General features: G+C 52.2%; 1 protein-coding gene across 3 annotated transcripts in view; it reads left to right on the forward strand.

Annotated features, from left to right (window-relative positions):
• Positions 1 to 24,548, forward strand: part of NEGR1 (neuronal growth regulator 1) — a 183,350-nt gene that overhangs the window by 69,779 nt on the left and 89,023 nt on the right. For all 3 annotated transcript variants that reach the window (XM_053950113.1, XM_053950114.1, XM_053950115.1), the window contains exon 2: positions 9,409 to 9,641. In XM_053950113.1, the coding sequence (XP_053806088.1) occupies positions 9,409 to 9,641 (233 nt within the window). The remainder of the gene's footprint in view (positions 1 to 9,408; positions 9,642 to 24,548) is intronic.

Consider the following 24,548-nt stretch of genomic DNA (forward strand, 5'->3'; position numbering starts at 1 on the left):
TGCCAGCAGCTCGGTGTGACACAGATTGATATCTAGTGACCTGCTGGGGGGACACTTGGGGAACGTGCTCCGCCTGCCAGAGAGCAGAGACCTGGATCAGAGGTGGATCATCCTGCCTCTGGAGCAGGAGCCAGCCTGCTCCCAGGGGGTGTCAGAGCCCTGGGGGCTGGAGCTGCTCCTGCTCTGCCCCGGGCTGATTTCCAGCTGCGGGAGGGGCAGCAGAGGGGTCCCACAGCTCACACTGCTGCACAGGCAGCTGGGGTTTGGAAGCACCAACGCCTCAGCAGCTCCAGAACCTCCCTGCTCTGCTCCTCTCTGAGTGGTGACGCAGCAGCGCGTGGGCCCCCGTGGGTGGGAGTGTTTGGGTGGGATTTGGACTCCTCTGGGCTGTTCTCAGCCAGCTTTGGAGGTTTCTGCACCAGGAGCTGCAGGCTGGGAGCGGAGCTGCTTGGTCAGACGTGTGGTACCTCTGGGGCTGGTTATTTATTTATAAACCTGCTGTCTCTGCTATAAAAAGCTTTGCAATAGCCCAATAATAAATGCATTCATCACCACATCTGCTGTAATCACTGCAGCTCCTGAGCTGCTATTTGGCTCTCATTAGTTGCAACTCCCATTCACCTATAATTTTGGAGAACACACAATTATGTGTTATCACTCCTTCAAGTGATTACTACACTGGATGTTTTTAAGATAATGGCGTGGAACACGCCGTGATGAATTACACCTCTCCAGGTAGTTTTGTTTCTGTCATTAACTCTATTATTTTATTTAAACCAGCCTGGAGGAGCTGTGGGGCAGGGTTGGCATCACCTGCTTGGGGAAGGGACCCAGGTCAAGGCTGATCTGATAAAGGACGTGGCCCAGCACACAATTACCTCCCTCCTGTCCGTCCTCCCCACTCACACTGCACATATTATTATGAGGAGACTGGAAAACACAACCTGCTGGCACCTGGAAAGGTCCTTTTTTCATTAAGCTTTGATAGCAATAAAAGCCCTTTCAGGGAGAACATGGGGAAGAACAGGAATATTGAGAAATCCCTGGAGCCTGGGGGAGAAGAGGGGAGTGGACCCAGCTCTGCTGAGGAGCAGGAGCAGCCACAGCTCTGCCTGCAGCTCCTCCTCCCTCTGCCCTCCCCTGTGCTGGCACTGATGAGACCCCACCTCAAATCCTGGCTACAGATCTGGGTCCCTAGGACAAAACCCTGAGGGGCTGGAGCGTGGCCAGGGCAGGGAATGGAGCTGGGAAGGGGCTGGAGAATCCCTGAGGGAGCTGGGAAGGGGCTCAGCCTGGAGAAAAGGAGGCTCAGGCGGCCCTTGTGGCTCTGCACAGCTCCTGACAGGAGGGGACAGCCGGGGGGGTCGGGCTGGGAGCAGGGAACAGGGACAGGAGGAGAGGGAACGGCCCCAGGCTGGGCCAGGGCAGGCTCAGGGTGGACACCAGCAGGAATTTTCCCATGGAAAAGGAGATCAGGGATTGGAACTGCCCAGGGAGGGTTGGAGTGCCCATCCCTGGAGTGTCCAAGGATGTGGCACTTCACTGTTTCTCCCTCAGCTTGAGGCAGCTTTGCAGACCCTTCCCCTTTGCAGACCCTTGCCCTTTGCAGTCCCTGCTCTGCCCTGTCCCACCTGCCACGCCAGCCCAGCCCAGGTGCAGCAGTGCACAAGGACAGGTTCAGTCCCTGCTGAGCAGGTCTGGGCCGTGCCAGGGCATTCCCAGGGCTTGGGGCACAGTGCCCATCCAGCCCCCTCTCAGCCAGGGCAGGGCTCTGGCACAGCCTCCCCTGCAAACCCTGCAAAGGGCTTTGGTCACGGCCACTGCCCGGGGAGCACGCCTGGGCTTCCTTCCAGAATTAAAAATCAGCACCAATGTACGTGTCCCAGAACTGAAATGAAGGCACTTTCTCACTGCTCTAATCCAGCTGGATATTTCGGGATGCTGAAACCCCTCAGCACCACGCTGGGATGGTGGAAATTTGGGAAGTAACAGGAAATGTTTTCTCGTTCTCCAGACCTTTGCCTTGCTTTGGTCTCAGAGCTTATGGTGCTTTTTATTCCTTTAATTTGTGTGGTAAAAAAGAGTCAGAAAAAAACCTCTGACTTTGGCAGTCCTTTAAAATAAACACAATAATCTCCCAAATTTTCCAAGACCCCTTTCCCTGAGGAATAGTGCAAAACCAAAAGGCAAAGCCATGTCTCGAATTGTTTCCTTACTTTTCTGCATTGGTAATGTCTTCTTTGTCATTTCTGGAAGTCAGTGTTTGTCTATCATAAATCTCCAGGAATTAATAAATATCACATGCAGCAGCCAGACCCTTTTTGATATTTCAAATAATGGGATGAATCTGGGAGTTACTCTCTGAAGCTGAAACCAAGGCTCTCACGCCAACACTGGTGTGGGATATTATTTCTGAGCCTTCAAAGAGAAAATAATATGGGCTCCCATGAAGGAAATGATTAATGACTAAAAATTCTGTGCTTTACACTGCAGTGTTTTGTCCATTTTAGTATGAAAATACATCCATGAAGGGGGGAGGGAATATTTTTGTATAATTAGAACCAAATGAATTTATTGCAGTCGTGGCAGCAGCAGTTTCTCTGTCCTCGCCATGGGGAAAAATCCATTTCGTGGTGGCAGGAGGGAAACAGCCACGAAGGGCATGGCTGGGGGCTGTGTGCCAGGAAACCCCTGGGAAGGTGGAACCCCTGTGAATGTGGAACCCCCTGGGAAAATGGCCTTTCTCCTGCCTTGGATGGACTGGCAGGTGCTGAGGGTGGAACCCACAGGGATTACAGGTCACGTGGCATCAGCTGTAGGGAAAATTACATTTCAAATCCTGCGGAGGAACAAACACTTTTGCTCTTAATTACTAATATTCGGCTGGTTTTCTGTCTGGGGAGTTTCAGACTTAGGGGTTAATCCCTGGTTATCTGCAGACTGATCTCCTGGAGCGTCTCCAGGCAGATGGGATTGTGAGCCCAGCAGCTGGAGATGCCGGGTGCACACGGTCCCTGCTGCTGGTCCCGGTGTCCCACCCACGGGAATCCAAGTTCCCTGGCTGGGAAACAGTGCCTGGGCTCTGGAGCAGTGCTGCAGGAGCAGGGAGGGAGGTCGATGATGCTAATTACTCAGGAGCACCGGGCTAGCATGGCTGTCCCAGGAGCTTTGCCGGGTGAAATCCTCGTCCTGTTCCCCGCTCCTTTTGCAGGAATCCATGGACCAGCAAACAGCGATGGAATGGGCTGGTGGGACAGCAGGACACCAAGGGATGGTGCAGGGCACCAGGGAGAGCCCGGGGCATTTGCAGGGCCTGCAGGAAATGCAGTTTGCTGCCAGCTGGGGACAGGGCTGAAATCCCTGTGGGATCCTTGGGGCCGCTTCTCCTCAATCCCCACTGCCAGCTCAGGCAGGGCTCAGTCCCTGGGGTTTGGGGTTCCTGGCAGCAGCAGCAGGCACAGCACAGTCCCTGGGGTTTGGGGCTCCTGGCAGCAGCAGCAGGCACAGCACAGTCCCTGGGGTTTGGGGCTCCTGGCAGCAGCAGCAGGCACAGCACAGTCCCTGGGGTTTGGGGCTCCTGGCAGCAGCAGCAGGCACAGCACAGTCCCTGGGGTTTGGGGTTCCTGGCAGCAGCAGCAGGCACAGCACAGTCCCTGGGGTTTGGGGTTCCTGGCAGCAGCAGCAGGCACAGCACAGTCCCTGGGGTTTGGGGTTCCTGGCAGCAGCAGCGGGCTGGAGGGGTGCACTCACTGCTCCTGCCCCCACTCCTGTCACTGTCCCCCGAGAGGGGCTCGGGGCTGCAGCACAGAGTGTGGGGGGTTTGGCCTGGCCTGGCTGCTGGCAGGCACAGTCTGGGTTCTGCTGCAAAGCCTGGCTCGGACACGTCCCCTGTCCATTCCCTGCTGCAGTGCCGGCCCTCCAGAGCCGCTTGTGGGGGTCAGCTGCTGTGACCCCAGTGTGAAAGTCCTTGTTCCCCCAGCCCAGCAGCCAAAGAAAGAGCCTGGAATGCTCCAATTGCACTTTCAAGGTTGTTCATTTCTTCTTATCTAAAACATTCTTTCTCTGACCTGCCCAGCTCTGCCTAGCAAGGAGGCCATGGCAGTCTGACCTCGAGCCTTGGGTGGCTCCCACCTTATACACTCAAAACTACGTGTGTGTGTTTACAATTTATTACCAATTCCCATCACCTGTGTTAGACTGGGAATCTCTGCCTTAAACCAACAGAAAAGTGTCACCAGCACAGCAAGACATGGAGGGCAAGAAGGAGAAGAAGGTGAGGACACGCCCAAATCCCTCCATCTTGTACCCCCTTGAATTATATTCTAAAAAGCCCCAAAATTCTACTTTTGCACCCTGTGTTAGTTCAACTACCACACTGCTCAAACCCTTGTGGCTGTAATTCCTCACACAGAGTTGGCAGCTTTTTCCATGGGCTAAAATGGAAGCCACAGGTGGTTTTGACTTCGTGCCAAGGTCTGTGAGCCCCTGCCAGGGTCTGGAGCCAGCCAGGGCAGCGAGAGGGGTGTCCTGGAGTCCGACACCACCTGTGTGGGGTCGGGGTTTGTGGGGTCGGGGTTTGTGGGGTCGGGGTTTGTGTCTCAGGATGGAGCAGCCTCCCTCTGCAGGGAGCTGTCACATTTGCATCTCTCACCCATAACTGGTGGTACTGATTGATAAATGGTGCTACTGATAAATGGTGTTACCCCCTGGGGAAGCAAAAGCTTCCTAGCACAGGGGTTTTTAAACCCTATTTAGTGTTTTTGGTCACCAATTTCCCTTCTTGGAGCAGTTCCTCTGCCCTGCCCAGAGCTGGCTGCCCTCAGGGGCCGTTCTGTGCCCGTCCCTCCCCGGTGACCCCCCTGTGCCCTGGGGGTTCTGGCACAGCTGAAATTCCCCAGGAAAGGTGAAACTGGGGCAGCAGCAGCTCTGCACTGTGGGGACAGCCCGAGCTGGGCTGTGGGGCAGCCAGGGCTGGGCCAGCGCTGCTCCCATCCTGGCCAGCGAGGCCTCGGCTCCCCCAGGGACTGATGTGATGTGAGAAAACAAATTCTGTAAACAAAATCCAAACCTGGGAGGGCAGCGAGCGCCTGGGCCAGCTCCTGTGCAGAATCACGGGCTCGGAGCTGCAGCGAATTCTGAGCACGAAAGCAAAAAGATCAATAATGAAAATGACTTCAAACTGAAGGGAGGCACGGTCAGACTGGAGATCAGGGGCAGATCCCTCCCTGGCAGGGTGGGCAGCCCTGGCACAAGTGCCCAGGGCAGCTGGGGCTGCCCCTGGATCCCTGGCAGTGCCCAGGCTGGACGCTGGGGCAGTGGGAGCTGTCCCTGCAGGGCAGGGGGGCACTGGGTGGGATTTATTTAAGGTCTCTCCCAGCCCAAACCATTGCAGAAGTCTGAGATTTTTCTCCTCTCAAGCGCTGCCCAGGCACCTTCCAGCTGCAGCCCAGGGAGGGTCCCAGGCCTTGGACACGGGATGTCCCCCATTCCTGGGGTTTCTGGAGCAGGGCAAGGCTGGGGGGCATTCCAGGCAATTCCTGGCAATTCCTGGCAATTCCAGACAATTGCAGGCAATTCCAGGCAATTCCAGACAATTCCAGACAATTCCAGGCAATTCCTGGCAATTCCTGGCAATTCCAGACAACTCCAGACAATTCCAGACAATTCCAGGCAATTCCTGGCAATTCCAGACAACTCCAGACAATTCCAGACAATTCCTGGCAATTCCAGACAATTCCAGTCAATTCCTGGCAATTCCAGACAATTGCAGGCAATTCTAGGCAATTCCAGACAATTCCAGACAATTCCAGACAATTCCAGGCAATTCCAGGCAATTCCTGGCAATTCCAGACAACTCCAGGCAATTCCAGGCAATTCCAGGCAATTCCTGGCAATTCCTGTCCTTCAGGGCAGCCAGGTGGGATCCCAGCCTGTGGAGGCTCCTGGAGCAGAGCCCCTGTGCAGTTTTAATTAAGCAAGTGGAAGAGTTGTTTTTTACAAAGATTAATAGGTCTCTGTTTTAATTATGGTGGAATAATAGACTAGAGAGCTGGGAAAGTGGGAGGCATTAAAAAAAGAGGATTAAAAACTTGAGGGAAGCTGGGTGAGACTATATTTTTCCGTACTTACAAATTACAGAAGATCATTCCCATTAATAATGATTGGAAAAATAATAAAGCACCCTCAGCCATGTATGACAGTTAACATTAAAATCTATTTTTTATGCTTGTTGTGTGGGGAATTTCTGATTACAGTCATCAGTTAAAAAAGAAACTGCTTTTTTTCCAATCTTCCAAATTTAAATACAGAAGAATTCTCTGCTGAGTTCAGCTATGGTTTCATCAATACTTTTCCAAGCCATGGCAAGGTAAAAAGAGCAAAAGTCACTTTTATTTAATGACTGTTACGCTTACTTTAGTTGTGCTGCTGTGTTATTATTTATTACTAAAAATAATTGGTTCTATGCATAGATTTAAAAAATTACATTGCAGGAAATGCTGCTGGGATGTGCAGGGAGTCTGATATAAACAGAATTCAGGGAAAGAGAGGAGAAGGAAAAGAGAGGAAAGGGGAAGAGAGGAAGGGAAAAATGAGGGAAGGCCTCTGATGTTTGCAGTTTTTACTGCTGGCCGTCCTTTCAATGAATGATTTCCCAGAGATTGCTGTAGGAAGGGTTTTATTGTTATTATTTTTGTTAGAGCTCATTGTGCTCTGCTGGAATCCCTGCCCTGTCCTGGGCAGAAGCACGGTGGCACACAAACCCTGCATGGACAGGCCCAAGCCTTCCTTTAAACAGTAAAAATCCTGGATTTTCCTCATTTCTGTTCCCCTGCAGAAATCCAGCGCAGCCTCTGCTGGGCAGAGGCTCCCGTGGGAGGAGGTGGGCTCAGAGTGTCCTGCAGGAGAGCTGCAGGCAATAACTGGGACTCCAGGGCTGGGAAGTGATTTGCAAACAGAAAGGGATTAAATTTGTTAGATTAGAAAACATTTCTGAGATGAATCATCTGATTGCTGCTTCCGTGGGGTAAATATGCACTTTATCCATCACATCCCACGTGGGTGGTGGGAAAGCACAGGATATTGGCTGCTGCTGGAGCTGAAAACCACCGTGGCTGAGGGCTCCAGGCAAGCTGGGCAGCAGCTCCAGAGCAGCCACAGAGCTCTGGGTGCTCAAGGAGCTCGTCTGGGGGTGTCCCAGGATGGGTGGGCTTGGGAAGGACCTCCAAGCCCAGCCCATCCCACCCTGTGATCCTGGAGGTCTTTTCCAGCCTCAGTGATTCTGTGAATTCTTTTCTGGTTTTGTTTTGGTTTTTTGCTTTTTTTTTTTTTTTTTTTTTTGTTTTTTTTTGTTTTGGTTTTTTGTTTGTTTTTGTTTTGTTTGGGTTTTTTTTTGTTTTTGTTTGGTTTTTTTTGGGTTTTTTTGTTTGTGTTTTTTTGTTTTGTTTTGGGTTTTTGGTTTTTTTTGTTTGTTTGTTTGTTTTTTTTCCTGGCAAGCCACACAGAGAGCAGGGAGCTGGTGGAACTGGGTTTTTGTGCTGGGAGAGGAGGAGGAGGCTGCTTGTCTCTCCTCGGGGAAGAATTCACAGTGCTAAGCCTTCCCTCCAAGGTCTGGACGTGTGAGCGTGAATAAACAGTGGGAGAGTGAAATTAATGAAGTGGGAAATGCTCACTGAGCTACAGGCTACCTGCAGAAATGCTGGTTTGTAATTCGTGGAGTCCCACGGTGCTCTGGGCTGGGAGGGGCCTTAAATCCCATCTCATTCCAGCCCAGTCTGGGCAGGGACAGCTCCCTCAGGCCAGGCTGCTCAGCTGTGCTGGATGGACTGGATCCAGCTGCTGCAGAGATTCAGTGGGAAAGGAACACGTGCCAGAAAAACCTCCGTGAATTGGAGCCTTCTCTGCCTCTCCCACCCCGCTGTTCACTAGAATCAAGTTCAAAACACTCACAGGACTTTGAAAGAGGCTCCTTGCCTTCCCTGGATGGGACCAGACCCTACAGAACTGCTCCTGCAGGGATCCCAGCCTCAAAGTGCCTCTTCCCGGTGACATCCCAATTCTCTGCTCTATAAATGGGGGTTTTTTATCCCACGTCGCAGCTTCCCTCAGAACCCTTTCAGATTTAATGTTGAGATCATTAATTAAATGAATGGTTATTCTCATGCTTTGTTTCTGAACCATTTCAGCCTGGTGTTTCCAGTTCCTTATTCCTGAATGGAATGTCATTTTCCACTTAAACAATACTGCCAGATGCTTAAGCCACCAAATCACCATTTTCTTCCTCCAGTTTCTATGGTTCTGCTATTTTAATGTTTCATCAAAGGGATGAGCTCTATTGCATTCCCTTCTTCTCTTGCATTTCCTTCATGTAGAAAGCTCTTTATGAAATAAAAATGTCCCATTAGTCTGTTGCGCTTTCTATTATCCTCCTTCTTACCTTCCTTCAGCTTTTAAAATTGTTTCAAAGCCTTAAATTCCAAGGTGGGCATGGGGGTGAGACTAAAATTTGCCGAATTAATTCTCCACGTTTCCCGAGGAGTCGTTAATTCGTGGAGAGAAATGCAGATTTCCCGGTGCCACAGCATCCCTTCCCGATGGCTCCTGGGTCTGCAGCCTCCTGCTCTCAGCCCCGGGCCCGTGGAGGATTTCCTGGGCCCGTTATTCCATCGGCTGCTCCGCCTTGTCCCGCGTGCTGGCTGGGGGAAACGGAGCACCGTGGTGTTGAGCCAGGCTTAGACCCCCTTGGGCAGGCTCAGGCTCCTCCATCAGCTCCGGGAATAAAGCTGCTCCTGCCTCTCCTCCCTGTCCTGGGACCCCCTCACTGCAGCCCCCGAGGGAAGGGAACTCCCGGGATGGGATGGGATGGGATGGGATGGGATGGGATGGGATGGGATGGGCTGCCAGGTCCCTTCCCACCCAAACCACTGTGGGGGTTCTGGGGTTCTATGAACCCTCTGAAAAGAAGCTGGTTTGGGTTCTCGGATGTCCAGGTAGTTTCTGCTGGAAAAGTCTCTTGGTTCCTGAGCTCAGCAGCAGAAGGGGGCTGTGCCTCAGGAACAGGGCAGGAATTTTCCATGGAGCACACGTTGCTGCTGACCCTCGGAGCTGAGGCTGCAGGAGAAAGGGCTGGGCCAGCCCAGGCAGGAATAAGAACTGAGGCTTTCCTCCTGGTGCTCCAGGAGGCTCCCCCAGCAGGAGAACGGGGCAGGAAGAGCAGAGCAGACAGAGCAGCCTGTGGTTACCGTGTCTGTAAGCTGGGCTTTGGGTGCAGGATGGTTCTGGGTTAACAAGTGATTCCTGGTGTGAGTTCAGCTCCAGTAAATCCCAGCTGTGCTCAGCCTAAGCGCAGCAGCAGCCAGTGGCGCTGAGCAGCTCCTCCAGCCCCGTGCTCAGGGTTTCCCTTTTCCCCAGGTGTTACCTGGAAGATGGAGCCTCCAAAGGGGCCTGGCTGAACCGCTCCAGCATCATCTTCGCGGGCAGCGACAAGTGGTCGGTGGATCCCCGCGTGTCCATCGCCACGGCCAACCACAGGGAGTACAGCCTGCAGATCCAGGACGTGGACGTGACGGACGACGGCCCCTACACCTGCTCCGTGCAGACCCAGCACACGCCCAGGACCATGCAGGTGCACCTGACCGTGCAAGGTAGGGCTGCGAGAGTTCCTCCTTCCTTCCTTCCTTCCTTCCTTCCTTCCTTCCTTCCTTCCTTCCTTCCTTCCTTCCTTCCTTCCTTCCTTCCTTCCTTCCTTCCTTCCTTCCTTCCTTCCTTCCTTCCTTCCTTCCTTCCTTCCTTCCTTCCTTCCTTCCTTCCTTCCTTCCTTCCTTCCTTCCTTCCTTCCTTCCTTCCTTCCTTCCTTCCTTCCTTCCTTCCTTCCTTCCTTCCTTCCTTCCTTCCTTCCTTCCTTCCTTCCTTCCTTCCTTCCTTCCTTCCTTCCTTCCTTCCTTCCTTCCTTCCTTCCTTCCTTCCTTCCTTCCTTCCTTCCTTCCTTCCTTCCTTCCTTCCTTCCTTCCTTCCTTCCTTCCTTCCTTCCTTCCTTCCTTCCTTCCTTCCTTCCTTCCTTCCTTCCCTCCCTCCCTCCCTCCCTCCCTCCCTCCCTCCCTCCCTCATTCCCTCATTCCCTCATTCCCTCATTCCCTCCCTCATTCCCTCATTCCTTCCCTCATTCCTTCCCTCATTCCCTCCCTCCCGAGCTCTGGTGTCAGCTGTCACATGGGTTTAATATTTATTGCATTGTTCCAGGGTGAACAATTCTTGGTTTTGATTGTCTTCCTAATAATTAATGCCCTCATGCAAGGGCTAAAAAAACAAGTTGGAAATTAATTGCGTGTATAAAATACATCAACAGGAGCTTAAAATTAATTAGGCTAACTACAAGCATATAGAGAAATAATAACTCAATAGTTAAAAATATGCATAATTATTAAGCAATTGCATTTATATCTTCAGAAATGCAAAGTATAACCTAAGGCTTTAACTTATTAGTCTTTGGTGCAATCATCATTAACATTTTCTTCTGCATTTTTATGAGTAATAAAGCAATGAATATAGAGGAGGAGAACTGAACTGGCAATCCCTATCAATCCGTGTGGCACATGGAAATCCCTTAGAAATAACGGGGTGAGCCACCTCCCGCACGAATGGTCCTTACCCACGGGAATCCTGCAGGGATCCTGCAGGGATGCTGGGCTGCAGCTCGGAGCTCAGTGTGTCTGTTTTGTTAAAATGGCATGGAGTCATTTTTGTGACCCTGCCGAGAGCCCTCAGGACCCTCGGGCTCGGTTTGGGGCACAGGGACAGGGACAGGAGGAGAGGGAACAGCCCCAGGCCGCGCCAGGGAGGCTCAGGGTGGAGATCAGCAGGAATTTCCCCATGGAAAGGGGGGTCAGGGATTGGAACTGCCCGGGGAGTTTGGAGTGCCCATCCCTGGAGGTATCCAGGGAATTCCTGGAGGTGGCACTCAGGGCTCTGGGCTGGGGACAGGGGGATCGGTGCTCTGGGAGGGCTGATCCTGCAGCCCCTCCGTGCCTGCTCCGTGCTGGGACTCCCTGACACCCACTTGTGTTCCCGGTGGGAGCAGGGGCCCTGAGGTCACTGCGTGAGGGACTGGGACAGCCTCTCCTGCTCCAGAGGCTTCCTGGGATCACACAGGGAGCTGTCCTGGGATCACACAGGGATTTATCCTGGGATCACACAGGGAGCTGTCAGGGGATCACACAGGGAGCTGTCCTGGGATCACACAGGGATTTATCCTGGGATCACACAGGGAGCTGTCCTGGGATCACACAGGGATTTATCCTGGGATCACACAGGGAGCTGTCCTGGGATCACACAGGGAGCTGTCAGGGGATCACACAGGGATTTATCCTGGGATCACACAGGGAGTTATCCTGGGATCACACAAGGATTCATCCCAGGATCACACAAGGATTTATCCTGGGATCACACAGGGATTTATCCTGGGATCACACAGGGAGTCATCCTGGGATCACACAGGGATTTATCCTGGGATCACACAGGGAGTTATCCTGGGATCACACAAGGAATTCTCAGGGGATCACACAGGGAGTTATCCCGGGATCACACAGGGAGTTATCCCAGGATCACACAGGGAGTTATCTTGGGATCACACAGGGAGTTGTCCTGGGAGCACCTTTAGGTTTCCCTGTAAAATCTTCCCCAGCTTGGTACCTGGAGAGTAGGAACAGGCTCTGCTTTGGGCAGAAATGAGCGAGGGCAAAGCAAAACCGCTCTGTCCGAGGGCGTTGGGCTTCCCTGGCGTTGGGAAGGAATGACAGACCCGAGGGAATGCCAGGAGAGAAGGAACGCTGGGCAGCAGTCTCAGCCCTTTCCAAGCCTCGGCCCCACGGGCTCTGTTCCAGGAGCAGGAACCCTTCTGCAGCTGGAGCAGCCACGGGGGTTTGCTCTGTGTCCCAGAGGACACGAGGGAAGGCTCAGGTGGCATCCAAAGCTCCCAAACAGCTTCAGACTCCAGAGAGGAAAACGATCTGCAGCGAAGCTGCCCCCCAAGAGCTGTGCAAAGGCAGCTGCCCCTTCTCCTTCCCCCTGGAATGTGGAATCCTGCACACACACAGGAGCAGGAGCTGTGCAAAGGCAGCTGCCCCTTCTCCTTCCCCCTGCAATGTGGAATCCTGCACACACACAAGCAGGAGCTGTGGTGTGCAACACGCTCCTCTCTGCTGCTTGGGCTGACGGGCTCTGAACGTGCTCACGGAAGGAAATAAACACATTTTCGTGGGTTAATGACACCTTAATGGCCCGGCCCAGGGAGCAGGGCCAGTTCCCAAGGGCAGCAGCAGCCTCTGCCCTGTCCCACTCAGGAACACCCAGCCCAGGGGCTTTGGCCACTGCCCTCCAGGGATCTGTGGCAGAGCTGCAGGTCGGGTTTTGGGCTCCCAAATCCCCGTGCCACAGCCAGCACAGCACCTGAAGGACACCAGCAGATCAAGTCTCGGTCAGTGTCACCCATTGCAGTTACTTCCTTTTGTAGCAGGGAAATTAACTGAGCTATTCGATAAAAAAGAAAATAGAACTTCTGTCTTTAGCCCAAGTTTACATCTGTGAAGGAAAAATCACATGAAAGTCAGGATGATAATCCAGTTAACTTTAATTTCAGTGACCTTACTTAAAAGAAGTGAGAGTTATGAAATAATTAATTGCAAGTTTCGATGGCAGCAGTTTGTAATCAACTCAGTCTACCTCAGTGCCAGGCGCTGGATCTGCGAAGTCGTGAGCTGCAGGTGATTTAAAAATCAGATGTTTGTCACAGCAAGGCAAAAACCCAAAACTCCTCTTGCCACACTCTGTTGCTCACAATTTTTCTCCAAAAGGTTGTGCTTTCTGCCATCTCCAATCTGACATTTATTCTACCAAAGTGGAAATTGCTCCTCCAAGCTGTTGTCCTGTCAGTCTGCACAAGCCTGCAGCCACGTTTGCCAGTGTCCTTGAGAAGGGCTCGGGGCTGGGTGACAGCCCCAGTGTCCCCCCCTCAGGGGGTGTGACAGATGCTCCTGCACCCGGGGCATGGCAGGGCCAGGGGAGTTTGGGACAGCAGGGACACAGGGCAGGGGCTCAGAGGGACCCCAGCCCCAGCAGGGACACAGGGCAGGGGCTCAGAGGGACCCCAGCCCCAAAAGGGACACAGGGACACAGGGCAGGGGCTCAGAGGGACCCCAGCCCCGAGCTCGTCCCAGGGGTTTTGGGGCCAGGTTTGGGTGCTGGGGCTGCACAGCTGGCACAGGTCCCTGCTTTGCCTTTCAGGTGCAGACCCCGGTGCCAGCCCTGTCCCCAGGAGCCCCCAGAGCCCTCCCTTGTCCTCGGTGCCATCCCCATCCTGCAGCAGCCCCGCTCCTGCTCCCAGCGGTCCCACCCGCCCAGCCCGGGCAGTCAGGGACACAGCCCTTGCTGCCACCAGCACCGGGCATCTCCTCTTGCCCTGACCCCAGCCCGGGCTGGGAGCTCCCCGGGACAGCCCCGAGGGTGGCTCCAGCCCAGCCCAGCCCCTGGGCTGCCATCCCACTCCACCTCATCCCTGCAGGAATCTGCTCCCGACACGGAGCTGTAAATAATTCAGTTATCCGTGGAAATGCCTTTTATAGATTCAGTCAGGAACCACAACCTCGGGTTTTTATTTAAACATGTATAATGTTCCCAAAGTAATACTCTAGGCCCTTTTTCTGTTTAATAAACCCCCTTAATGTCCCCTAAATATTAATGTATTGGTTTAGTCTTTGCAATGTTTGCAAAGTCTAATTTGTTTCCTCAGCCAGGCCAAGAGGGACTTGCATTTGAAGCTAACGAGATAAATCTTCCCCAAATTTATTTAAAGTGGGACAAAATAAATATGCAAAAGACTTTAAAATCATCTAACAACCACTTCCCAGCTAAAACTGACAATGCATTACTCTTTTAAATTGCCAGCACTCGAGCAGGGTGTCAGTTTTCTTTATAAAATTAACTTGCTGGTGCCAGCCGCCGTTATCATCTTGTCCCTGCTCAGCACAGGGAGAAAAAGACTTGGAAAAACATTTCTTGTGGGGGGAGGCAGCCACGGGAGGTTTGCTCTGTGATAGAGACCCCCGAAGGGTCTCTGTCCCTGTCCCACAAGGGGCATCCTTGGCCTTGTCATTGCCTCACTGCTCCCACTCCCTTTAACGTGTCAGCAGTGACTGGTCCCGGAGTTCTCTCCAGGATTTGTGCTTCTTACCCATTCATTAAATTCCTCCCACACTTGTCCCTCCCAGGAGCTGCGGGGGATCTCTCACTCTAAAACAAGTCTGAGTAGTTTTTTCCCCGCTCTGCCGGGCTCCGGGCACAGGAAATGTTGGCGCTGGGAGATGATCTCATTTACAGGGATGGAAATCAGGATATTTTATCTGGAGTGGAGCAGGGCTGCTCTCATCTGAAACTCATAATTCTGCCGTGTTGGAGGTGCTTTGGTCACGGCTGCGACCGAATTTCCATTACCAGCCTGAAATTTCCATCTGCTGGAATCCACAGGCAGAGGACAATGGACACAAAATGATCATTTCCTCTGGGGCCCGAAGAGCATTGGTTCTGCTCCAGTGAATTGAGAGGAGTGGGATGGTTGGTGACCCGTGGGAGTCTTGCTAAAGGTGCCTTCTGCAGAGTCCAAAGGGCCTTCCAGGAACTTCCTGTGTTACATGGCCATGCCAGGCACAGAAGGAGGAAAAAATATGGGGTAAAGCTAAAAAATAAACCATCCCCCCCCCAAAAAAAATGCTTAGGTTAAAGGAAATAATAATCCACCTCCCTCAGTGAAACAAACCCACCCAGCTGGGAAGGATCCCAAACCATCCCGAAGGACAGGGGTTATGGAGTTTTTGGAAAGAGTGGGAATGAGCCAGGAGCTGGTGGTGGGCCTGCTCTGTGCCCTGGGCTCTCTGGGCTTTGATGGGATCAAGGCAAACAGGGGTGAGATCTGCTGCTCTGCACTGGGAATTGGTGAAATCTGCTCTGCACTGGAGGGAACTGGTGAAATCTGCTCTGCACTGGAGGGAACTGGTGAAATCTGCTCTGCACTGGAGGGAACTGGTGAGATCTGCTGCTCTGCAATGGGAACTGGTGAGATCTGCTGCTCTGCAATGGGAACTGGTGAGATCTGCTGCTCTGCAATGGGAATTGGTGAGATCTGCTGCTCTGCAATGGGAACTGGTGAAATCTGCTGCTCTGCACTGGAGGGAACTGGTGAAATCTGCTCTGCACTGGAGGGAACTGATGAAATCTGCTTTGCAGTGAAGGGAACTGGTGAGATCTGCTGCTCTGCACTGGAAGGAACTGATGAAATCTGCTCTGCACTGGAGGGAACTGGTGAGATCTGCTTTGCAGTGAAGGGAACTGGTGAGATCTGCTGCTCTGCACTGGAGGGAACTGGTGAAATCTGCTCTGCACTGGAGGGAACTGGTGAGATCTGCTGCTCTGCACTGGAGGGAACTGGTGAGATCTGCTGCTCTGCAATGGAGGGAACTGGTGAGATCTGCTGCTCTGCACTGGAGGGAACTGGTGAAATCTGCTCTGCACTGGAGGGAACTGATGAAATCTGCTTTGCAGTGAAGGGAACTGGTGAAATCTGCTTTGCAGTGAAGGGAACTGGTGAAATCTGCTGCTCTGCACTGGAAGGAACTGGTGAAATCTGCTTTGCAGTGAAGGGAACTGGTGAGATCTGCTGCTCTGCCGTGGAGGGAATTGCTCTAGGACGACGTCACATTGGAAGGATCAGCAGGGGTTGATGCCTCCGAAACCTGTTGGATTGTTTTAAATTGTTATTCTCTTTTTCAGAGGACAAGTGCTCCATGCAGGGGCAGTCTCATTTGAACACCTCCCCAGAACTTTATTTTGGAATGGACTGCAGGAGAATTAAAGCTGTAACCCTTGGTTAATGGCCCTCTCCAGGGCTTGGTTCCATGGAGGTACCCGCTGTCCTGGCTCAGGGCTCCATCACCCCTCTGGGAATGTCCCTTTCCCAGGACTGGGCTGCCCTGGGCAAACGAGGCAGCAATTATCAGGATCACTGCCATCATCTCCTCACCTGTGCACCCTGAGCCAGCAGTGTGAGACCTCCTGAGCTCTGTGCTGCCTGACCCTGAACTCTGTGATTGCTGGGATTTATCCCAGTTTTCCCACTGGATTTCTGCTATTTCCTCTTCCCTAGCTTCAGCCCATCAGTTGTCAGGGGAAATAAAGGCACCCCTTGTTTGAAAGTGCAGCTTTTGCTTGGAGAGTTGAGACCAAAGGAAATCAAACAGCTCTGGAGGACACTGGACACGACCTCTGCAGCTCTTCCTCAGAGCATCCTCTTCCTCACCGTCAGACTGGAAAGAGGATCTGAAAACCATCCCACCTGATGGTCTGGAATATCCTGGATTTGAATATAAATATTTAATATTTAACGAAGTCTTGCTAAGGAGGAGCAAACCCACTGATTTCCCCCAAATGAGGTTCCAAAGTCTCCAAGCATCCCTCTCTTCTGTTCCTCTAAAACTGAGGAGAAGGCACTGCAAAAGCATTTTAGAGTCCAGCTGTGGCCTGGCGGGACTTGTGGGAATTAAAGGGGTCCATGTGCCAGAACCATTCCTAAAAAACCAGCCTGGGGAGGAAAGGGGATGAACCAAAAGGACTCCTGGAACATCCTCTGGTGTCCCCGTTAGCCTGACTGCAGCTAATGGCTCCTGACACACTAAACGTCCTCCTGGAGACACCAGAATCGGATAAAAACCTTTTGTCAAGTCCAGTCAGCGTTGAAAAAGTGAGACAAATGGAAATTGGGCTGGATTCCCAGGTTTCCTGAGGAGTGAGAGCTGCCCTGCAGCCGCCCTGCTCTGGGGGTGCCACTGTGGCCACGGCAGCGGAACGAGGTCCGTGAGCAATTCCAGAATCCAGCACTTCTTTAAAGGAACAAAAACCTTATTCCAAGCCCCAGGGCTCCAGGGATTCATGATTTTACCATATTTGCAGTTAAAAGCAGCAGCATCAAAATTCATTCTCTGAGGTTGCTCGGTCATGGGAGAGGAGAAGGATCCAGGGAGAGCTGGGGGTGCTCACCTGGAGAGGAGAAGGATCCAGGGAGAGCTGGGGGTGCTCACCTGGAGAGGAGAAGGATCCAGGGAGAGCTGGGGGTGCTCCCCTGGAGAGGAGAAGGATCCAGGGAGAGCTGGGGGTGCTCACCTGGAGAGGAGAAGGATCCAGGGAGAGCTGGGGGTGCTCACCTGGAGAGGAGAAGGATCCAGGGAGAGCTCAGAGCCCCTGGCAGGGCCTGAAGGGGCTCCAGGAGAGCTGCAGAGGGACTGGGGACAAGGCAGGGAGGGACAGGACACAGGGAATGGCTCCCAGTGCCAGAGGGCAGGGATGGATGGGACATTGGGAATTGGGAATTGTTCCCTGGGATGTGGGGAGGGGCTGGGCTGGAATTCCCGGAGCAGCTGTGGCTGCCCCTGGATCCCTGCAGTGCCCAAGGCCAGGCTGGAGCAGCCTGGGACAGTGGGAGGTGTGCCTGCCATGGCAGGACAGCTCTAAATTGGATTTAAGGCCCCTTCCAGGCCAAACCATTCTGTGATTCTACAATAACAAGGTCCAAAATGCCATTAATACAGAGCACGTCCTTTTGGGGGGCTGCTTTAAATGCTCCACTTTTAGTTTTTCTGTGTCAGCCTCTTCCCACACTTCCCCTTCTCTCTGAAGAAGCTCCAGTGGCAGGAGTGAAACTGGGCCAGGCACAAGTGAAACTGCAGCTGGGGTAGGGGCAGAAGGAGCAGTGAACTTTGGAGGAATATCTGCACTGAGAGGAGCTGCACGCTTCAGCTGCGTTTCCATGGCTGGTGCTGGGGAGCTGATCACAGAGGGCTGGCTTTGGCTCTGCCTTCCTCTCGCGGGGCAGACTCCTGGCACCTGCAGCCTGTGCTGCTGCTCCTCTCCCCGGCAGGGAGAGCTTGTCTATCCCTGCTTTTAAACTCCTGTCAGCCCGAGAGATGGGATTGTTACCCTGAGCAGCGCAGGGGCCCTGATTTATGCTCCTGGTGCCAGCTCTGCCTCAGCAAACGCTGCTGCAGGAGCTCGTGGTGTGCCAGCCTCCCTCCCAGCCTGGCTGAGCTATGGAATGTCCCAGCTCTGCTGAGCTGCTCATTCATAAACCAGAAACAGGAGAGGGGGCAAGGAGCGCACTGGGAAATGCAGAGGAAAGAGGAGAAATGCACAAACCTGAAGCACTTTAACGACCTGGGACTGAGCCAGGGAAAATGAACGTTTGGGCTCAGAGGAGGAGCTCCCTGGGTCTGGGAGGCTGTGCTGGAAAACAGGGAGCAGTGTCCTGGAAAGGCTCTGGGAATGCACTGGTCCCTCAGGATTTACCAGCTGGGAAAGAGGGGCTGGGGACAGAGCTTTGCATTGCAGAGGTGATTTCTGAAACAGGAAATAATAACAGTGCACTTTAAATCCCACCTCAGAGTGTGAGGATGCCATTCTCCCACTGGGATTGATCCCATGGCACGTCTTGGCTTGGACTGATGAGCTGGGAACTTGGAGAAGGAAAACGTTCAGGGCTTGGAGCTGTGTGGGGCTCGTGGCTCTGGGAGAGCCACCAGGGCTGGGGTGGCCCTGGTTCAGCAGCTCCTCCTCACGCTGCACACACGAGGAGCATCTCCTCGTGTTCTGCACACACTCCTTACTTCCAAACCCCCACGCTTTCACTTCCATTTCATAGCCTAAGAAAGGGTAAAGGGAGGATGGTGACAATATCTGATATTTGCAAGCAGCCAAATCCACCAGTTGGAAGGAGCAGAACCAAATGCCTGTCTTTAAAAAGAATGGATGGAGCTAATTTAGGAAAATTTCTGGAGACGACTGAAAAAACAACTGAGAAGTGAAGTGGCAGATTCATCCTGTAGGGTTGAATTGTGAGGAGTTTGACAGGCAGCTTTAAAGGACTGGGATTGAATGTTTCCTGCCTGGAAAAATCTCCATTTGAAGGAGTGGATCTTTGATTGTGCAGCTTTCCTAAAGGTGTGAAGAAAACTTTTCATTTGTCCATCCAAAGATTCCAGGGCAGCAAAACCCATGGTTCCCTTCCCTGGCAGGGGTGCAGGGACACAGGAGGGGACAGCTTTGGGGGACAGGCTCTGAGCCCAGGAACAGGGACAGGACAGGGGGAAAGGGCCTCAGGCTGTGCCAGGGGAGGTTTGAGTTGGTGTCTTGGTTTGGACAGCCAGGTGTCTGCTAAGGAAGGCAGGAGCCTCCCCTGAAATGGAAAATTCAAACCCCCTCCCTCTGAATTGTTATAATTTTGAAATTAAGGGGCTCTCAGGCAAAGATGTGGGAATAGGAATAACAGTCCTTTTCCAGGGAAATTAAAAATACAAACACAATAGTACAAAAAAGAAAACAAACCCTGCCAGAGTCAGAAACGCCCTGACCCCCTGTGGGGCAGGGTGTGGCAGCAGTGCCATTCCATGGGGGCTCAGCCCTCCTGCAGTGCCAGCTGTGCTTCTGCTGGAGCAGGATCCTGGACAGGCTGGAGTTTTCCTCTGGAGCTCCAGGGCTGGTGTGGATGGGCCTGGGCTTCCTCTGGAATGCAGTGGGGCAGAAAGCTGCTCCTCTGGGAATGCAGTGGGCAGAAAGCTGCTCCTCTGGAATGCAGTGGGGCAGAAAGCTGCTCCTCTGGGAATGCAGTGGGGCAGAAAGCTGCTCCTCTGGGAATGCAGTGGGGCAGAAAGCTGCTCCTCTGGGAATGCAGTGGGGCAGAAAGCTGCTCCTCTGGGAATGCAGTGGGGCAGAAAGCTGCTCCTCTGGGAATGCAGGGGGCAAAGGCTGCTGTGGTGTCCCAAAACCTCAGATTGTATCCAGGTAGGAATGCTTGGCTCCTCCCCCTGGAGCATCTCCCCATGGGATGATGGAATTTTCTCAGCAGTGCAGGGACACTCAGTGGCCATGAACAGGAGATAATTAATAATGAATGGCCCATGAACAGCAGAGATCTCCTGGAGGGAGGATGGGCTGTGGCAGAGATAAAGAAAACTGCCCCATGAACAGCAGAGAACTGCCCCAGCTCTGACAGGTGGGGATGGAACACACAGCCCAGGCTCATCCTGCATTCCCAGCCTCAGGCAGGTGGAGGTCAGGAGAAGTTCTGCCTGGGCAGGGCTGTCCAGCCCTGGCACAGCTGCCCAGGGCAGGGCTGAGTCCCCATGCCAGGAGCGATTTCAGAGCTTGTGGCACCTGGGGACATGGCTGGGGTGGCCTTGGCAGTGCTGGGGGAATGATTGGACTCCGTGGGCTGGGAGGGCTTCCCCGACCTGAAGGGCTCTGATTCCCTGGTTTTCTCTGCCTTTCTGCTGGGTGCCTGAGGCTGGTGTTGTTTCCTTTAATCCCAGCCCTGTAACACTCCGTGCTCGTTCCTGGGAGCAGATCTTGCAGGGAGATGTTCTGAGGAGTTTCCTCACAGGAGCCTCACAATGCAAACCCTGAGACTGAAATTACTGGGGCTCCATTTCCTGCACGGTGTCACTTGTGAGGCAGGAACGGGGGTAATAAATAGTACAAGATCCTTAGCTCCAGACGAGGAAACGACAGCAACATCAAACCACACAGCATTGATTCATAATACAATCCCATAATGTGACTCCAACTCCTATTATACCCACTTATCACAGGTCTTTTATCCCAGCTATTCAGATAAAAGCTCGGAAATTTGTGCAGGCAGCACGGCACAGCCCCACGGGTGAATTTTGAACGCTGTGCTCAAGGAGATGCACGCACGGAATCTCTTCTTTTACTGCGGGTTTTGGCATCCTTTTTTTTTTTTTTTTTTTTTTTTTTTTTTTTCCTCCACCTGATGTTTTGAACATTTCTCCCCTCAGGTTAATTTGTTCATTTATAAGGAAAGGATTAAACAAAAATCTCACGAGAGAGACGTGAACTTGAATGTGAGTGTGCAGATTGGAATGGATGAAGAGGCACTTCAGGAGCTGGATAAAACCAGAGCGTTCCTAAGCCTCTGATTCCAAATCTGCCTCAAGGCCAGTGGTGCTGAAGACATTACAGGGAGCAGAATAAACAGCTAAAAATTGCTTACTTATAAAAAGCTTTGTAATACCAAAGGCTCAAGTAGAGAATTGTAAGTCAGTTATTCTGTTGACCCCCGTGGATTACTCGTTTTGTTGTCTCTAGGATTCAGAAATGTTCTTATTTTATTTCTACTGAAATTTTAATCATCCCCACTTTGCATTTAAAATATGATATTATTTCCCCTTCTATCATCTGTAAGAGAAAATGGGGAAATTTCCTTAATAGTTGGCAGATTAGCTTTGTTATGTAAAGCAGATCCTGGCAAAAGGAATTATAATTAACACAAGCGTTCCATTACACAGTGAAAGGGTTGGTTTAAAGTCTTTCTGTTCCAAACACTTCAAAGCAGAGGCTTTGTTTTGTGCTCCCACTGAATTGGATGTAGTTAGCACGCCCAAATATTTTGCCCATAAATATTCCCAAATGGCTGGATGTGATAACAGCAATCCCTGAGTGAACTTTCCTCGGCCCAGGTTTGGGGTTTGAAAGCTAAGGCAAATAATTTCCTTCATAACTCTGCGCAGCACAGATACCCAGAGCCCTTTAGGAACAAGAAATCACTCCTTGTCCAAAGCTCCCATTGATTTATGGCAACGAGCTGCTCCTGCTCACTCACAGGGTGGGAAACAATCTCCAGCACACATCCTGACATCCCGGAGATCCTGTGGAAATGATTCTTTATGTGCTACTGGGGGTGCTCAGCCTGGAGAAGAGGAGGCTCAGGGGTGACCTCATTGCTCTCCACAGCTCCCTGAAGGGAGGTGCAGACAGGTGGGGTCGGTCTCTTCCACCGGGCAGCGCTGACAGAACAAGAGGTCACAGCCCCAGGCTACGGCAGGGGAGGTTCAGGTTGGATATCAGGAAAAAATATTTCACTGAAAGAATAATAAAGTACTGGAATTGTCTTCCCAGGGAGGTGGTGGGATCACCATCTCTGGGTGTGTTTAGAACAAGACTGGACATGGCACTGGGTGCTGTAGTCTGATTGAGGTGTTGGGGCACAGGTTGGACTTGATGATCTTGGAGGTCTCTTCCAACCTCATCATTCTGTGATTCTGTGATGCTGTGATCCTGTGATTCTGTCATTCTGTAATTCTGTCATTCTGTCATTCTGTCATTCTATGATTCTGTCATTCTGTGTGATCCGCATCTCAGGGCTGGGCTGGGCCCCCTGGGGAGGAACCTGGAGCCCACCTCATTTTCCTGCAGGGAAACGAGGGCGGAATTCTGTGCACCAGGCATCCCAAAGTGCTGGGCAGGCAGCAGTCCGATGCTAATTCGGTGCTAACTGTCTGTAGAAGATGAATATTAATTACGCCATTAATCCCCATTAATCCCAGCAGTTCCCATGCCATTGGAATGTCAGGAAGATTAAATCACACCACTCCCCACGCGTTTCCGTGGGATGGGGGCAGCTCTGCAGCAGCTCAAGAGGAGGAATTAATAATGTGGAAAGCAATTCCAGGTTTCAGTGTTAGATAATCATTACTAATTTCTAGGCTTTGTGGTGAGAACAAAAATAAATACTGAATAAATTTGTATCCACTGACTTAATCCAGGGAAGGAGCCTGTCCTCCCCTGGACTGAGCAGAGGCACTGGAAACTTGCTCAGGATAAATTTGTGTTCAGGACAAGCAGAGAGGCATAATCTCCTAAACCACCCCACGGCAGCAGAGGCCGAGTGAGCAGCGCTCATTTTTAATGCTGACCCCACCAAAGCCCAGCCTAAGCTCCCTCTCTGGGAAGGGTCACGGTGCATGGCAGCCACATCCCCGTGCTGGAGTGATGCAGACACAACTGGCCCTGCCTTTCCTTTCCAGAAATTAGACACAGCCGGGCCAAACCGCTGCAAGGTGGGTGCGCAGCTTGTTCCCAACATTCCCAAGGGAGCGGCTGTCAGTAATTCCCTGTGCACAGGGAGGCTCAGCCCCTGGGGATCCCAGAAGGGCTCAGCAGGGATTTCAGTCGATGCATGTGTGAAAAACGCCAGTCACTTGTTTTTTTTTAAATTTTAAAAGTTTATTAGTAATAAAATAGTTATAAAAATAGTAATAAAATCATAGTAATAAAAACGTGGACAATGAGGATTAGGACATTACGAGACAATAAAAAGCAAAGAATTCGGGATGTCCGGATGTTTTTGGGCACTGAGCTGCCAAAACCTGCCTTGTGAACAAAGGAACAACCCTGAAAAGCCACAGCCTGTTGCATATCCATATATCTCATACATGGTGCATAAATCCCTTGCAAATTAAGAATTTTTCTGGTTTTTGTCAGCTTCTTCCCCTTAATCTTGGTGGTTCCATAAAGAGGAGAGGAGGTGGAAGGATGTTTGTCTTTTCTGATAAGGAGGCTGTAACTCTTTAGATTTCCTGTCACTGTTATCTCTGTGCAAAGAGTTTCTTGATTATCTTATCCCTTTTCTTGAGCTGGTTGAAAAGTATCTTACACATCATAGTTTCTATTTTAACATTACATTATAACCTAGAACTATATTCAACACACTACTTAAGAGAATTAATACAGCATAACTTCTATCACTACACATATAATATTCATTGTGATATTTGCAAAAAGCCAATCATAAAACATGCATTTTTCACAGATGGGGTGATGTGCCAGAGCACGCAGCCCTGCAATTGGCCAGATGATGTCACCTCTGCAGTGACATCAAAGTGCGAGCGCCTGTGACAACAGGCTGCAAACCCCACAGAAGGGACAGGAGCCTCGGGGAGAAATCAAATACACAAATGAGGGCGCGGAGCAGCGCCTGAGCAGAGTGAGGGTGGCCGTGCACTGAGCCCGGGCAGCAGCACAGAGCAGGAGAGGGCAGCTGGAGAGGCAGGGCTGGGGCAGGACAGGGTCCGTGCCCTCCTCCCTCTTCTGCCTCACTCAACCTGAAAGGGGAAGGTTCCATCCCCGAGGGCAGGGAGTTCTCTCAGGGAATTCTCACAGGGAATTCTCACAGGGAGGAGCAGCTGCTTCACAGTGGAAATCACATCAGGGTCCCAGGGGCCATGGGGAGGTGGGGACCCTTCCCTGGGCTCTCCAGTGAAATGAGGAGAAAGGGACAGGGCAGGCAGTGACATCCAAGGGGGAGTTGTGTAACTGAGCTGCAGGTTCACAAAATCCCAGCCTGGGCTGGGCTGGGCTGGGCTGGGCTGGGAGGGACCTTAAATCCCATCCCATCCCACCCCTGCCCTGGCAGGGACACCTCCACTGCCCCAGGCTGCTCCAGCCTGGCCTTGGGCACTGCCAGGGATCCAGGGGCAGCCACAGCTGCTCTGGCAATTCCATCCCAGCCCCTGCCCACATCCCAGGGAACAATTCCCAATTCCCAATGTCCCACCCAGCCCTGCCCTCTGGCACTGGGAGCCATTCCCTGTGTCCTGTCCCTCCCTGTCTTGTCCCCAGTCCCTCTGCAGCTCTCCTGGAGCCCCTTCAGGCCCTGCCAGGGG

Source organism: Vidua chalybeata, chromosome 9 (genome assembly GCF_026979565.1).
Source record: "Vidua chalybeata isolate OUT-0048 chromosome 9, bVidCha1 merged haplotype, whole genome shotgun sequence".
NCBI lineage: Eukaryota > Metazoa > Chordata > Aves > Passeriformes > Viduidae > Vidua > Vidua chalybeata.